Source organism: Sesamum indicum, linkage group LG12, assembly GCF_000512975.1.
Source record: "Sesamum indicum cultivar Zhongzhi No. 13 linkage group LG12, S_indicum_v1.0, whole genome shotgun sequence".
NCBI classification, from domain to species: Eukaryota; Viridiplantae; Streptophyta; class Magnoliopsida; order Lamiales; family Pedaliaceae; genus Sesamum; species Sesamum indicum.
In genome coordinates this window covers 1,683,113-1,697,988 of record NC_026156.1, presented here as the reverse complement: position 1 = coordinate 1,697,988, position 14,876 = coordinate 1,683,113, and the positions used below count along the sequence as shown (strand labels likewise).

General features: G+C 38.4%; 3 protein-coding genes across 3 annotated transcripts in view; 2 read left to right on the top strand and 1 right to left on the bottom strand.

Annotated features, from left to right (window-relative positions):
- Nucleotides 688-2,349, top strand: LOC105175170 (dnaJ protein ERDJ3B). The gene is made up of 3 exons (XM_011097517.1): nucleotides 688-1,052; nucleotides 1,890-1,917; nucleotides 2,074-2,349. Exons 1-3 carry the CDS (start codon nucleotides 688-690, stop codon nucleotides 2,347-2,349), a joined length of 669 nt encoding a protein of 222 aa, XP_011095819.1.
- Nucleotides 2,479-11,733, bottom strand: LOC105175012 (enhancer of mRNA-decapping protein 4). The gene is made up of 12 exons (XM_011097307.2): nucleotides 10,470-11,733; nucleotides 9,638-9,687; nucleotides 9,405-9,561; nucleotides 9,087-9,305; nucleotides 7,813-7,941; nucleotides 6,011-7,630; nucleotides 5,212-5,571; nucleotides 5,011-5,130; nucleotides 4,225-4,395; nucleotides 3,866-4,030; nucleotides 3,625-3,750; nucleotides 2,479-3,070 (listed from the first exon to the last, which is right to left on the bottom strand). The coding sequence occupies exons 1-12, from the start codon at nucleotides 11,367-11,369 to the stop codon at nucleotides 2,762-2,764; spliced, it is 4,326 nt and encodes a 1,441-aa protein (XP_011095609.1). The 5' UTR covers nucleotides 11,370-11,733; the 3' UTR covers nucleotides 2,479-2,761.
- The window catches only part of LOC105175011 (DNA damage-inducible protein 1), a gene marked incomplete in the record, with an annotated part of 6,847 nt that continues 5,734 nt past the window's right edge, over nucleotides 13,764-14,876 (top strand). Inside the window, 3 exon segments of the mRNA XM_011097306.2 lie at nucleotides 13,764-14,153; nucleotides 14,308-14,340; nucleotides 14,437-14,573. Of these exon segments, the coding sequence (XP_011095608.1) occupies nucleotides 14,088-14,153; nucleotides 14,308-14,340; nucleotides 14,437-14,573 (236 nt within the window).

The window sequence follows — 14,876 nt, the reverse complement described above, 5'->3', positions numbered from 1 at the left end:
CACAAACAGCCTACCTTATACTGTATTTATACAGCTTATTCTTACTTTTTAAAAATTATAAATATACATACTAAAAATATTAATTTATTTGTACAAATTTATTCTTATTTTTGAAAAAACTATACATACACTTTCGAAGACGTCACAACATTATTTATTACATTCTTACTTTTTAATTGTTATGAGTGGTTTTTGTAATTACGCGTAAATAAGAATGATTTATGTAAGCAAATTATAAATTAGAGTATAGAAATATAATAATCCCCCCAAAAAATAAATAATATCTATTTATATAGAATTAATTTTATGAATATAGTAAAAGAAATATATTATAATAGTTTTTATCAAAACGCCTATTAAACGGCTCAAGAGGCTAAGCCGAGCCGACAGCAGGATGCTTAAGCTTCTAGAAACCGAGCAAATCAACCCAATCCAATGTGCAATGTCAGCACACTATAAATCCCTCATAGCAAACACGCAGACACAGAGAAAACAGGTGGCGCTGGGCCCCACTCCTGCTCCCCGCCCCTTCTGACTTTGTTATAAACTCTCCATCTCTTAATTCTCTCCACAAATCGCAACATTCTTTCCCCCAAACCAAATCTTTAATCCCTTTTCAATTCAATGCTGGGAACCCTCACCCTCACCTTCCCTTCCTTATCCTTCCAACAATCCCACCACCGCAGAATGTCTCTGCGCGCCGCCATGGCCGAGGTAACGCAGCCCGCTGCCGCCGCCGACAGGAGGAGCCTCTATGAGGTCCTTCGTGTCAGGCAAAACGCATCGCAGGTGGAGATCAAGACGGCGTACCGGACGCTCGCCAAGCTTTACCATCCCGACGCGACCTCGCGATTTATGGACTCGTCGGTTGCCTCGACGTCGGACGGACGAGATTTCATCGAGATCCAGAACGCTTATGAAACACTGTCGGATCCTGACGCCAGAGCGGTCTACGACTCGAATTTGAATGTTAATTCGAGACGTCGGTGGAATACTGGCGGTCTATCTGGGTACGGGAGTCCGAGTAGGAGCAGATTTTACCGGACACGGAGGTGGGAAACGGATCAGTGCTGGTGATGGCGCCATAGTTTTATGCATCATGAGGCAAATCGCTGAGGAAGCGAGAAATTGTAATGTGAATATTTAGCTCTATATTTCCTCCTTTTTTCCTTTATATTTTTAGTTTGAAGGGAAAATACTAACTAGCATAAAGGTATATGTAAAAACTATTTGATTTTAACTGTTGGTTTTATATGAAGAGAAAGGTTGATAGTTGAGATTCTGGTGGTCCATCCATCCCATGTGATTGGTTGGAGCGGAACCAATAATCGGAAACATGTTTAGTGTTGGCCGCTTAGTCAAAATAATGTATGTGATTGGGCAAAGACTAAGCTTGCTGTTGGATGTTAATGAAAAATACAACAACCCAGAATATGTTAATCTACTATTTTTCTTTCTTTCTACTTTCCATCACTTATAATTCTACTCTAAAACCTTGGACAAATAAATACTTGCTTTCAACAGAAAGCAATCAGCATAAATAAATGTTCTGTACCAGTTGTGGTATTTGTTGATAATTCATTAAGATTTCGGATAACTTTATTTATACTTCCTAACCTATTTTATGTTTGTAAAAAACTGTTGATGCTTTTTCGACAATTATATATATACCAATCGAAAACATCGATATTTTTATATAAATCACTTATATCTTTTAAAAAATTATACATACACCCCCAATCTACTCATACTTTTTATTTGTCAATATTGATTTTTAATTATGAAAAAGACAGAATTAATTAATGTAAATAAATCATAAAAGAATGATTGTAAATATAGTTATATCTTTATTATATGAAATTTTAATATCTATGGGGGGCCTATTGCAGTCAACTTGCAGCTGAAAAAGCTGGCTTGGTGAAAGGCGATATCAGTAATAAGTGAAATCCAGGGGAGGGCGCAACTTCATTCATCCGTGCCTGTGGAACCACATATCCGTGACGAGCAGAAAAATCTCTCTCTCTCTTTCTCACTCTGTGTCTGTGATTCTAATTTGCTTGACTTGAATATCAGGGGAGTGCTTCACTGGTACAAAGTTTGACAAATGAACTACTGGTTGTAACAGACGTTGCGGCCAAAGTCCTAAGATTTGATCCATCATCTTATGTTGTTAAGTGGTCAATTCAAAAGGGAGGAAGAAAGCAAGATGAAGGTGCACAAAGAGTTCCGTGGACAAGAACAATAGCAATTCAAACGCAGTTTGGCCACTATTTCCATTGTTCAAAATGGAACTTGGATGCAAAGCCCTGCAACCTTGAGACGCTGCGCAATATTTACTATCATCATTAACTGTTTGATTTGGTCGGTAGACGCAACTCAGAGTGTATGATGGACCAAAACAAAGGGAAGATGGAAAGAAACGTACAATTTTTCACCCACTGCAGATCACCCCCACATTATAAACGATTTGCATCCAACTTCTAGTTGCAACTTGCAACTTGTAACCCAAGATATTTAATTTAACACAAACACAAATATCCCTGCTAAAGGAAAGTTTTAACATACAAAATTGCATATAAACAAGAGATGTCCCATCAAATAACTTAAATATGGGAAAATTGAAGTTCGCCCAGACCTCTAAACATATTTCCACCCTCTGATAAGAATGGGAAAGACAGCTACAGTTTCAGCTCTGCACATCCTCACTTCTATATAGTTATATTTAAACCTTCCATCGACCCTGTTATTCTTTTAACTGGAATCACTTAGAGCTCATAAGCATGGAGTTGATGACATGCATGATCAAGCGAATGTTGGAAAGTTCAGCACCGCTTGTGGTTGGAAGGCTGCGATGGTGATTCAATATTTGATAAACTTGCTCAAAGATGGGGCGCACATGCACTACAATCATTGGGTCAGTTGGATTTATAGCAGATAGAACCTCCCTCATCCATGTTAATTTCCGAGAGGTCTCTTTGCTGATATCACAAGCCAACTGTTGTAGAAGAGAGAGGAGTACACCTTGGCTCAAAGGTAGGGGATTCATCGACAGAATTCCAGGTAAATCAACCTGGTAGAAGAAAAATGAATTATAGCAAACAACAAACAAAGAGATACAAGTTAGAGAACATAGTGTATGAAAATCAAAGTGTTCCTGAGTCAAGTGCACAAATGCTAGCCATCCAGAAAGAAAAAGTTAAAAATATCTAATTTTAGGTAAAGCATTATAGGGGAGGAAAAGAAAACAAGGGACTCTATTTCTGCGTTCAAAAAGGATATGGAATTGAGTGAAAACTGTTTTCATCTAAAGGCTCAGCCGCGTGAACAAACATACTCCGTATCAGGTCAGTAAGAACCAATGCAAGAGAAAGAAGAGACCCTTTTTGCATCAGTCTTATTCGCTTCAGAAACCTCTGATGATATAGTATCATTCATAAAATTGGTTCAACATGCTTCAGCCATGGGCCCAAAGCTACTTGAAACTAACACCACATGCAGCTGTTAATGCATACCAGCTATTTTTACAAAAATCTTGTGTGGAGAATGAAAAGTTATCTTGACTCTTAACATAGCATCCCAACCACTCTGAATGAAAGCATAGCAACATCGCTCCTGATACAATACCTGAGAGCACAACCATGATACAATAGCAACATCACTCCTTTGCAGGGCAGCAGTGAAAGCCTCCTCATATTTACGCTCGGCTATCAATCTAGATAGCTCTTTTGTTGGGTCAAGAGGTACCTCGAGCTAAAAATATTAAACTTCACTTCAGTATACATAGCTATTATAGAAGCAAATGAACTCATTTCTCCATACACTGCTTCACATTTAGTCCTGCCAAACAAGAAGAAACAGCACAAACCTTCTCATGGAGACCAGCCAGAGGACCATTACTTAGTTGACTAATCAATGGATTTGGTGCTTTAGAATTTGCTCCTGCGACGGCAAGAGCTAATAGTTTCCTTTGGCCATCAAGCAACTCACTGCTCAAAGTTTGTGTCATTGATGATGCTGAATTTATAGCATCCTGAAAAATAAGATAAAACACTGGCGCTGGTGGATATAAAGTGAAAAAAGAAACAGATAACCAGAAGACTTATATACAAGAACAGAAACCGTGTCAAGACTGGCAATTTACCACCCTCCATGAGCTGTCCTTCAAAGTAGTAAGTAAGGTGTATATAGAAACATTAGAAACATATCGTAATCAGTGTTTGGTACCCGTAATGCAAGTGCCAATGGTGAATGTGCCGCCTCAAATTGTTGCTGAGCTGCTGTTGTATGCTCAACCATTCCTTTCTGAAATGTGGCATCAACCTGCTCAAACATGGTCCTACATGACATCTCAAATGCAGGGACCACAGAAACTTCCAAACTTGATTTCAGGGTTTCCTGCGTTACAAATTAAGACTAAATTTTAAATTTATACAAATGTATTCAGAATCAGCAAGCAAGGCAAGTTCATCTATAAAACGGGGAATGAAGATAGAAACTAACCAGTGGATAAGGCATCTCCCGAAAATATTAACTAATTACAGAACTATCATATCCAGAAGTGCACGGAGAGAAAGTAATGTCAAAAATGATTTAGTTTATAACGCAGCATAAGCAAATAGAATCTATCTTCCGCAGGATGTACTTGGCTAATGCCAAAATAAGGGCTTCATTTCCAAAAGTAGCATTCTATCGTTTCTTGGCACATTACTTTCTAAAAAGGGCGGGATAATCATCTGAAAAAAAGGCTATGATTACAACCTGGTCATTTTCTGTATCACACAACCCAGAGCATGTCAAAGACAGTAAAATAAAATTCTGGAGCCATTAGTCATAATTATACAGGAAAACTTTGTTGCATCAAATCAAGTAGAACTGTATTTTCTTTTTCCGAACTCATTCTTTGAATAATGGGTGAGGGGGAGTCTCTTATTAACAAATTTCTCAGCAGCGAACTAAAACTTCTATTTAGAGCCAAAAGCTAAAAACCAAACTTGTTCTCTTTTATGATACCTGTAGGGCTTGCTTGCCAGAAGTTTGAAATTGAGCTTGGATTTGTCTAGCAACTGTGGCTTCAAGTTTTGAGCTGACTGATTTCTCCAGTTGATTAACAGCTTTATCACCAACCCCTTTCTGATCACATCACATAAATCACTTAAGATCTATGGAGTGAGTAAATGATTGTACATGCAAACAAAGACAGAAAATGTTCACCTGGAAGCTCTCTACGATGGAAGTAGATATTGTTTTTTCAATGGTGGGAGTGATCGTTCGTGCCACGGATGGCCCAAGTGTGGTCAGTTCTCTCTTGACAGTTTTCTCTATAATAGCAGGCAAGTCTTTGTTTAAGCTATTGCTGATCATATTTGTCAGTTGCTGCATCCGCTCCTTTGCTGCCTTTTCCTGTTTTGCATTCTCTTCTTGGAAACGAGCCCACAAAGCATCAGAATTAGTTTTGACAGCCTTCTCCACACTCCGTCCTAAAGCTGCCTCAAGTCTTTTGCTTTCTTTGGAAACTGGGACAGCAACCATTGATCCTATCTGCTTCTGCATTTCTTTTTGCATAGTCACAAGCTGCAAAGAAACATAATTAGGGTGATGCAACTGTTTACATAGCAAATTCCACCTGCAACAGCAATACTTGATTGGAAACAGATGTCTGTAGATGAAAATATAATTTTGCACATATATTGAGCATTAACTCTTAATCTTGATATCTAGAATTGGGAATGAGACAAGACAAGAAGCATCACTCCAGACAATTGAGTTGGCAAATAATTAAAATGAAAAAAGAAAATTAACAGCAAAAAGTTTTAAAGTCAATACAGTAAGCCAAAAATTACTGAGGCATACAATTCTATGAAAATATTGGAATCTTAGACTAAGAGAAAAGACAGAGTATAAGGAGTCATGAAAATGATTTAGACAATCAGCAGAGGAATAGGATGCTGAAAAACAATCACTAGTTCAGAACCATCTTAATTAACTAAAAAGAATAAATAAATAAAATCACCTGAGTCATCATCTCTTGCATGGAAAAAATTTGTGAAACAGCGGTTTCTATAGGAGGAATACTAGAGCTAATGCCTGGTTCAACAGAAGAATCTGTAGAATTGAAAGCACTGCGTGATGGTGAAGATGGTCCTGATCCTTGAGCATTCTTTCCCTTCTGCTTTTTGCCTTTTGTACTTGGGGCAGGTTGTTGAGCTGCCACAGAAGTTGTAGAATCAACAACCTTCCTGGTAACATCCTTATCAGAGTCACTCACTTCATTTTCTACTATAGTAGAGGATTGGGTATCTGCATCAGTTCCAGCAGCCCCACTAAACTGCCTAGCTTCCTCCACAGTATAAGTTTCAGGCAATAAGGCACGACATTTTCGAGCCATCTCCATTCCAAGATCAGAGGCTTGTGAGCAAAATGATTTTTCCTTATTATCTGATACACCCGTGTGAAGTTCTTCTCGAGACCCAATATCGTTATTTTGACTGAATCTTGTTTCACCCACAACTTTGACCTCTACCTCAATGTTTCTTGTATCATTGCTAATTACCACATCTTGGATACTCAGTTCACTCTCACTTAAGGGCTCATTTGTGTGGTTCGCCTCAGAGGACGAACTAGCCATCAATATCTCAGCAGGAGTTACCAAATGAGTGGGATGCTTGAACTTAATCGGATGGTTGAGGGCCATGGGAATATCATCTTGAGAAAGTTTATTGTCATCATTCCTTGAATCATCATTCAATGAAGCAACATCAGACAAATTAGTATGAATAGTATCCATTTGTCTATCAACTGAATATTCAACCATTTTCTGTTCTGCACTACGATCATTAACTGAAGGACCATGCTCAAAGTTGCTATTTCTACGACCAGAAAGTGTTCTGGACACCCTGGGACTCAAAGGGAGTGGAGGTGAAGTAGCAAAAGACATATCACTATCATCAGGAACTGTGGACGAATTAACTGGTTTGCTCTCCATACTTGAGGAAGGAAACTCCTGTATGGTTGGTGACTCACCAGCAGCAGCGCTAACAGGGTATCTAACTGTAGGTGCATTCTCCAAGCCACTCTCATGTATAGATGCTTTGGGTGCTGAACTAGACATAGATATCTCTGCCACTTTACTGCTAGAAGGCTCCAAACTGGCAAGTCCTTCAATTGCAGCATCACGTGAGACACTAGAATCTGACTTCTCATAGACTAAATTTTCCGTCGGGGGAGGCAGACACTGTGACAAGTCCAACGCATACTGTTGAATAGCCTGTGTCTGGACACAATACACTTGAACAATTTGTTCACCATGAGGTAGTAATTCGCTTGTCCCTGTAAAACTCAGTATAGGCATAGTGACAGTGAATTCTGCTATGTAATCGAAGCACGTTGCTGCAGGGTTAGGACCATATTCCAAGTGCACGGCATATATAGCATTCCTCTTGGCATTTGCTAATAAGAGAAGGCCAGCTTGCGGCAAGGCCACTACTTGATTGAAGAAAGCTTCCTCCACTCGAGCCGCTGAACTTTTTAGTTCCAACGTCTGAGTACAATGCCATGATTCCGCATCACTGGGAAGCAACCAACCTTCTTCACTTGCTGATATCCATATTTTAATTTCCCGGTTTAGTGGGCCCTACATGTATCCTTTAAAAGTTTAGTGCATAAAATTTATAGCAAATTTAGAACCAACAGGCAAACCGTTCTTTGATCCAAGCAACATTAAAGAGCTCCTTGGGAAAGACAAAAGTAATTGATACTGAAGTGTAACTTTTAAAAAATATATCATAGCACGATAAAGTTTCTCATTGCTTGTACCCCAGTGATAAGAATGATATGATCCGGACGATGGGGAGCAGCCAAAAAGGTGACAGAATTAACAGGTTGGCTATCATGTGGTCGGAGAACTGCAATTGGAAGTGCCTTTCGATCCTCCCAAATTTTTATCTGCAATTACAAACAGAAAAAGTCAGGAGAAACTCAAATTGTCTAGGAATGACTGCACAATCACCAGTTACCAAATAACCTAATTATGCAAGCAGAATATAGTTATGCAATAACTCAGTATTGGAGGTGTCTTTGACATAAGCAAAAATTCACACTTCCAGAGTTGGCATATTTTCTCAACATCACCAACTCCAAGTAAGATGCATTACTTTACCCTGTCTTGCTTAGATGATTATAAGAATTTAATCAGAAAACTCTGACAAAACCATTTTAAACTTAAAAGTAGCTAGTTAATACCTTAAGATTGTTTTCTGAAGAGGACACAAGGTATAGCATGGATTGGCTATTTTCAATTTTGAAAGTCTCAGTTTCATCAAAGAAGACCATACATTCCAATCTAGCTATTGTTGAGCACGTTGTTTTTTGTTAAACCAGGAAATGTCTCGCCTTCCTTGGCTTTTAAAACCATGTCTAGGCCACATCATTCTGTTCATCTTCATTACTTTACATAGAATAAGTATACTGGTCTAGCCCTCTTTGCTCTTGCATGAAACAATTGTTCTCCAATCAATTTCTCATCCACTTTGGAGCTGGGCACATTAATTTGTTTTCAGGACAGTTGCCTGCCCTTTCTCCTACATGGTGCCTTCAGAAGTGTGACTAACGAGGGATATTTCAATAATTTAGCATAATCAACTTATAGTTAATAGTAAGATCCCTGTGCTTCATTCATCTTCCTTTTGGGTATTCTTAGGCCAGTGTATTAAATGTCTTCTAGACGATTTGTATCTCCGACAATGTGTTCACATCCTCAAAGCAACTTGGGATCTTTTCCTTTCAACTAGAACCTTTTTGGCCTAGTTGACTATGAAATAGCTACATACTTGAATTACAGATCCTAGGGACTTCCTGAAGGACCTGAACATTGATAAGATAGACACGTGCACACACATCGGCCACTTATATGATTATAAAATTGTGTTATAACAGTATATCCACCCTCGGCCGTATTAATTCCAGAAAAAAATAATAACAATAGCAATTAAAGAATGAGAAGAGTAATTATCAACTTGGTCCCTATTAGTACCAGAGAAGATTAACTAAAGAAGCTCTAGGGAAAAAGAAGGGCAGATTTTTTGACAAACCGTTCCATCCACTGAAGCAGATACCAAGCGAGTGGTCATCCATTGGCACATTGACAGGTCAGTCACTTCACCATCATGGCTGCCAACAAGTTGGATCCCATCAATCAACTTGTCAATGGGACATTTGAGGGGTTCCTCCGCTGAAAACTTTTCACCTTTTCCCACTTTCGTGGTATCAATCTTCAAAACACGTTTGCCAATTCCCACTACAAGAACTTCCTGTACCAGGAAAATTGACTTGGTTAACCAATACTATGGGTGGAAGGTATAAAAATGCAGCTGCAAACTAGAAAGCATAAATACCAAAGGACGTTGTACCTGTTTATGACAATGCCAACAAACTCTAGGATGGACAGATTCCCCATCCCCTGTAATTTGAATGGCAACAACACTCCTTCCAGTAATTTGAGGCTTGTCTTCTTCATCCGGGCCTTCAGTGATCTTCCACACATAAACCCGGCCATCAACACTTGCACTATATGCAGTAAAATAGCATATTAAAGGCAAACCAAAGATGAAAATTGCAAAAAAGAAACTGACAAAGAGTCTACCTCGCCAAAAGGTGAACATCCTCAGCAAAGAAAGCCATGTCTGTGACCCTCTGTAAGAAAATACAATATTCAAGAAATAAATCAAGATAGGCCATGAATGCTTTCTTGAATATCCAGAAAATGAAGGAGTAATGCTAAGAAAACACCCATATATCTTTAAATCAAAAAACAAAATATCAAATTAGAAGATTTTTCAAACAACCATGCAAACTAGTATATAGCAGAGGCTGAACGCATAAAATCTAGGTCCAAAGCCTATTTATATATTTGTAAGATTTGCACTGGAGCTTATGCCCAGCCTGCAAAACTAAAGCCATAAAAACCGACTCCAATCCTGGCACAGTTTCGAATTCACAAATAAATATATAATAATCCAAAATATATCTACACTGCCAAAGCACACATATATCACTAAATACCAAGAAAACCATGGTACATTCTTTTTCCAGTCATTTTGTGAAGAAATAACATTTGAAACTATACCTAAAATCTGTGCTAGCTATCAAGTGACTGACACTAGCCATGAATGAGAAAGATAGAATCGCAAGGCCACTACTAATTAATTAAATGAAGACGCAGAATACACTAAAAACAGAAGTATATCATTAACCAACAATAAATGCACAAGTTCAGGGCTTCAGCCAACACAAAGCACAACTACTACAAGTTATTAAACCTGGATTGAATTAGCTTTGACAGAATAAATAACACCATAAATGTACATACTAATTACTGAAACATCTATTACCTAATGAAACAAATAAACGACATTATTCCAAATTTTAAAATATATCAGAAGAATAAAATTGACATAAGCCAAGTGGTAACAGACCTGAGCTAGACCCTTAAGCAAGGATCTCAAGGCAGTGTTAATATTGAGCACCCGGATAGCCCCCAACTTGAGCCCATAACATATATATGTCTTGTTAACCGCAATTTGCCTCCCCAGAACAAGTCCTGGATCAGACCCATATTTTGTAATGGGTGTAACCTCAAGCTGAGGCTGAAACTCCGCAGGCAATCTAACATCTATATCATAAACAAGATGATCCCCGTTCAGATGCCGTCCCTTGGGGAGCTTGCTACTCGGCATCCGAATCACAGGGCCCTGATGTGAAATCACTAGACCTGAGCCCGAGGGCAAGATGTTCACGTTTTGTGCTGCAGAAAATTCCGAGCCCGAAGAGGAGGTGGGGTGGATTTGAGGCATTGGCATCGCCGGCTGCTGAGGAACCTCCAGCGTGGAAGGTGGCGCACTCAACAACGCCATCAATCGAGCCCCGGGGTTATTAGGGTTCTGGGGATTAGGGGGGTTTTGAAAATTGTTCTGGTGCGATGAAGTAGGTGTTTGCACTTGGGGTTGGAGCGGTGGCGTAGGATAAGACATTGACCTCTGAGGGTGCACGTTAGCGAATTCCTGGTGGGGCGGCGAGGGATTGGAGTACGGGGTGTACACTGGGTGATGGTAATGAAATGGGGATGTTTGAGGGGAATACGAGTATGGCCCGCCGCCTGCGCCGGTGGGTGGAGGATAAGAGGCCGAAGGGGGTGGGAAAGGGGCTGAAACCAAATTACTATTACTATTAGCATTACCAGCATTATTGGTGAAGTTTTGATGATTAGGGTTCGCGGGGGGAGCAGAGGCAGGCGGCGGAGTGGTGGAAGGGTTGAATAACTTATGCATATCAAAGGGACCTCCGCCTGGTGGAGTTGGATTCCCTGGCGACGCCATCTGACAGTGTGCACCTACGTATCTACCTATCTACTGATATAGCAAGAACCCAACAATCAGCGTACAGCTACTACCGCTGGTATTTGACAGCGAGAGATCTGGTTAGCCTTTCCGGTTGATCGAGAGCTGCTTCCTTGCTTGTGTAGATGTATGATTGCGTACGCATGGACTGATTGGTAAGTAGAAAAATACAGTAAGCGTCTGGGGGAGATCCGATGGGCGAATTGGGAGCAGAGCCCGGAGAGAGGGTGGGGATGGGGGTGGATACTGGGTGATAGTGAAGAGCGACTTTTTGGAGACTACACTAAGAAGAAGATGATTCAGAAATATTATAATTGTTTTTTACCTTCGGTAGATGGTATCATGGTGGAGTTTGATTTGATAAGAAAGTTTTTGTCGATTCATAGATCGTAAAAATTGCTGAAAATGCCCTTATATTTGGGTCTATTGCTATCTTGCCCCACGGAAGGCTCGCAAGTTAATTTTCTATTTTTTCGGGGGTTTATAGTTAATTAAAATTTATGATTAGTGTGTATCAAAAATTGGTCGTGTTGATCGGCTAATGGTACATCGTGATTATTAATTCAGTTGTACGTTTTGGGACAGTCTAATTTGATTTGATTAAAACCAATAATTTATTAACATTAGTCGTGATTGAAAAAGTTAAAATAATGTAATAAAAGTTGTATGAAACTACTATGAACTATATAATGAGTTGTTAGAACCATACCATTAAATTGTTGTTCAACATGTCAATTTGTTATCATTGTTTATGGACTAGAGAAATAGAAAAGGTGGGTAAATGTCATTAATGATTTTTCAAATTAAGTATGGGATTTTATTAATACATACTTTCATTTTGTTAATTTTAGTATTTTAAATTCAATCCATATGAAAAATTAAGGGCAAACTAGTTGAGATATAATATTAATCGGGGGTCATAGGTCACCTGGATGCAATTGTCCTCCGATCAAGCTCTTAAAGATAACCTACAACACATTGAAAAACTCATAAATAAAGATACTCCAATGCTTAAGTTAGTATGGATCATAAAGTCAATCCGTAAATCTATCAAAATGTATCGATAAACAACAGAGTGTGGATACTATAACTTTTGAGCGTCTGGCCTACGCTTCCAAAATTGTAATACGTGTTTAAAATATTAACAATTCTCATTGGCATTTGAGGATCGACTCGACCCACGTAATAAACCTGTGGATCCTTCATAAAGAAGCCTTACACCCGTAAATGAGGGGCATAATTGTCTCATTACCATATCAAACTCGAGGAAACTCACAAATATCTATATATTAAAATATGTGTGCATTTAAAAATAATAATTCCCTAATTATTAAAGTAAAAATTTCAACCATGTCAAAAAGCAAGAAAATGAAAAGGGTTGAGCTAAATGGTGATTCTAAGTCACCATAAGTAATTAATGAATTTCTTAGGGACGTATAATTAAAAAAATGGGCATCTTCATTGCAAAGTGACATAGTCTCATTAATTACTCGGGACATAAGTTTCAAGCAATCAAGAATTTAATTTGGAATTATAAGGATCCATTTTGCCAACACTGTGAGAAGTTGTTAAACATTTATTGACAATTAATGATCCAAGGACAAGAAATGGTGTTGGTGGTGCAACTTCCAAATTATTACATATTTGTACTTGTACATGCATGCTTTCTTTAAATCGCCAATCATTAGACTGCATTTCACTAAATATTTGCCATGAAAGTATATATGTGTGATGTATCTATAAAAATATTTTTGAGTGTATCAAAACATTATAAGTTAGTTTGTTGAGGTAATAAATTCAAATCAAAACGTACATTATAAAATAAAATAAAATAATATATACAAATTTAAGTAATCAGTGTAAACATCAATTTTTGTTCTTTTTTTTTATTAATATCAGCAATTCATTGATTTTTGACTAGCGAAGAAACCTATTTGTTAGACGAAAGCAAAATTCATAGGTGTTAGATGTATTTCCCAAACTACATGGAATTTACGTGTAATTACATCAAATTTTAGGGGAGACGAGTGTAATTATCCCTAAAATTTAATCACATATATTTATATATCATATAAAAATATCATATCACAAAGTAAACATGCAAAAAAAAGTATTAAAATCTGCGTGTAAATGAACAAAAATGGGCCAATCCAGAAGGCGGCCCATGAATCTTCTCATCATTCCATAGCCCATTCCCTACGTCGAGGCATTAATTTTGATTTTTTTATTATATATTTAATTTTAATATATTCAATGCCCTATTGATTTCATGAGACAGAAGTGAAATTGTTGACGTGTCCCGTACTACGAAATACGAATTACAGGAAAATAAAGTAATTATTAATAATGTTTTGAGATTCCTAATTGATGTTGGATTGCGGAATCTGAAGAGACCCTCCGCTCCAAGGAAGTTAAAAAGAGGTAACTTTGAAGAAGGGGGGAGAGGGGGGTTACCGCAGTCACAGCCACGGTAAGTAATTTTTCAAGTGGTGAAAGAAGAGACGGAGACAATCGAGTTCTTTGCAAGCATCAGTCAACGACGTGGAAGATAACTTTGTCAATAAGAAAACACCAATAATGGAGTACACAAATTGAAACACCCTCTTTATTTATACCGGTAATACCTTTTTTTGTTTTAAGAATCGCGTAATCGCATTCGTCGAGGAACTCGAATTGGGTTGAAGCGGGCCGGAGAAGATGAAGATCACTGTAATGACCGCCGACGAGCAAATCGTCACGTTAGACGTCGATCGGGACGAATCTGTAATTTACCCCCTTTGTTACTTTATTGAAACCCTATATTGTTTTTCGCTTTCTGGGCATTGTAGGATTGGGAGTTCTGCTAATTTTTAGTTCTGTTGCTAAGGCGTTGTAATGATGCTGATGCTGATGCTGACTTTATGTGCATTTTGAACAGGTTGAGAACTTGAAAGCTCTGCTTGAGGTTGAGGTTGGATCTGCGTGCCCTTTTCTGTGTAGTTCTTGTTTAACCCGTCGATATCTTTGTTTGAATTTTGAAATTGTATGCATTGAATGCTGGAAACAGACACAGGTGCCACTGCAGCAACAACAGCTGCTGTATAATGGGAGGGAGATGAGGAATTCCGACAAGTTGAGTGCTCTCGGTGTTGCTGATGGAGATTTGGTTATGATGGTTTCAGGCGCCGCATCTTCTGGTTCCAGGTTCTTTTTTTTTTATCTTCATTTGCATCCATACATTCCATATTTGGTGTTTATCTGGAGAGCTCGACGATTTTCTCCAGTTTTTAGCTTTGAAATTTACTACTTGGCAAACTGTCTAATGAGCTGTACGGGATACTGTTTGGATATAATTGTAAAATGTCTTTTTATTCTTTCCTTCTTTGGCTTTTGGTTATAATTTCTTTTAGGTACCGAAGTATATTGGAATAATTCCAATAGGTATTTCGTTTGCTTATAGAGGGAGTTTTTCTTCTTGTCTATTTTAGAGCTGGAGCGCCTGGCATC

Excerpts from the sequence above, each read along its gene's own strand:
- LOC105175012 (XM_011097307.2), bottom strand. The coding sequence starts at position 11,369 with ATGGCGTCGCCAGGGAATCCAACTCCACCAGGCGGAGGTCCCTTTGAT. Across the intron at positions 9,562-9,637 it reads GATGTTCACCTTTTGGCGAG|TGCAAGTGTTGATGGCCGGG; the intron begins GTAGACTCTTTG and ends TACTGCATATAG. Across the intron at positions 5,131-5,211 it reads CCATCGTAGAGAGCTTCCAG|AAAGGGGTTGGTGATAAAGC; the intron begins GTGAACATTTTC and ends TGATGTGATCAG.
- LOC105175170 (XM_011097517.1), top strand. The coding sequence starts at position 688 with ATGTCTCTGCGCGCCGCCATGGCCGAGGTAACGCAGCCCGCTGCCGCC. Across the intron at positions 1,053-1,889 it reads AGATTTTACCGGACACGGAG|TCAACTTGCAGCTGAAAAAG; the intron begins GTGGGAAACGGA and ends GGCCTATTGCAG. Across the intron at positions 1,918-2,073 it reads CAGCTGAAAAAGCTGGCTTG|GGGAGTGCTTCACTGGTACA; the intron begins GTGAAAGGCGAT and ends CTTGAATATCAG.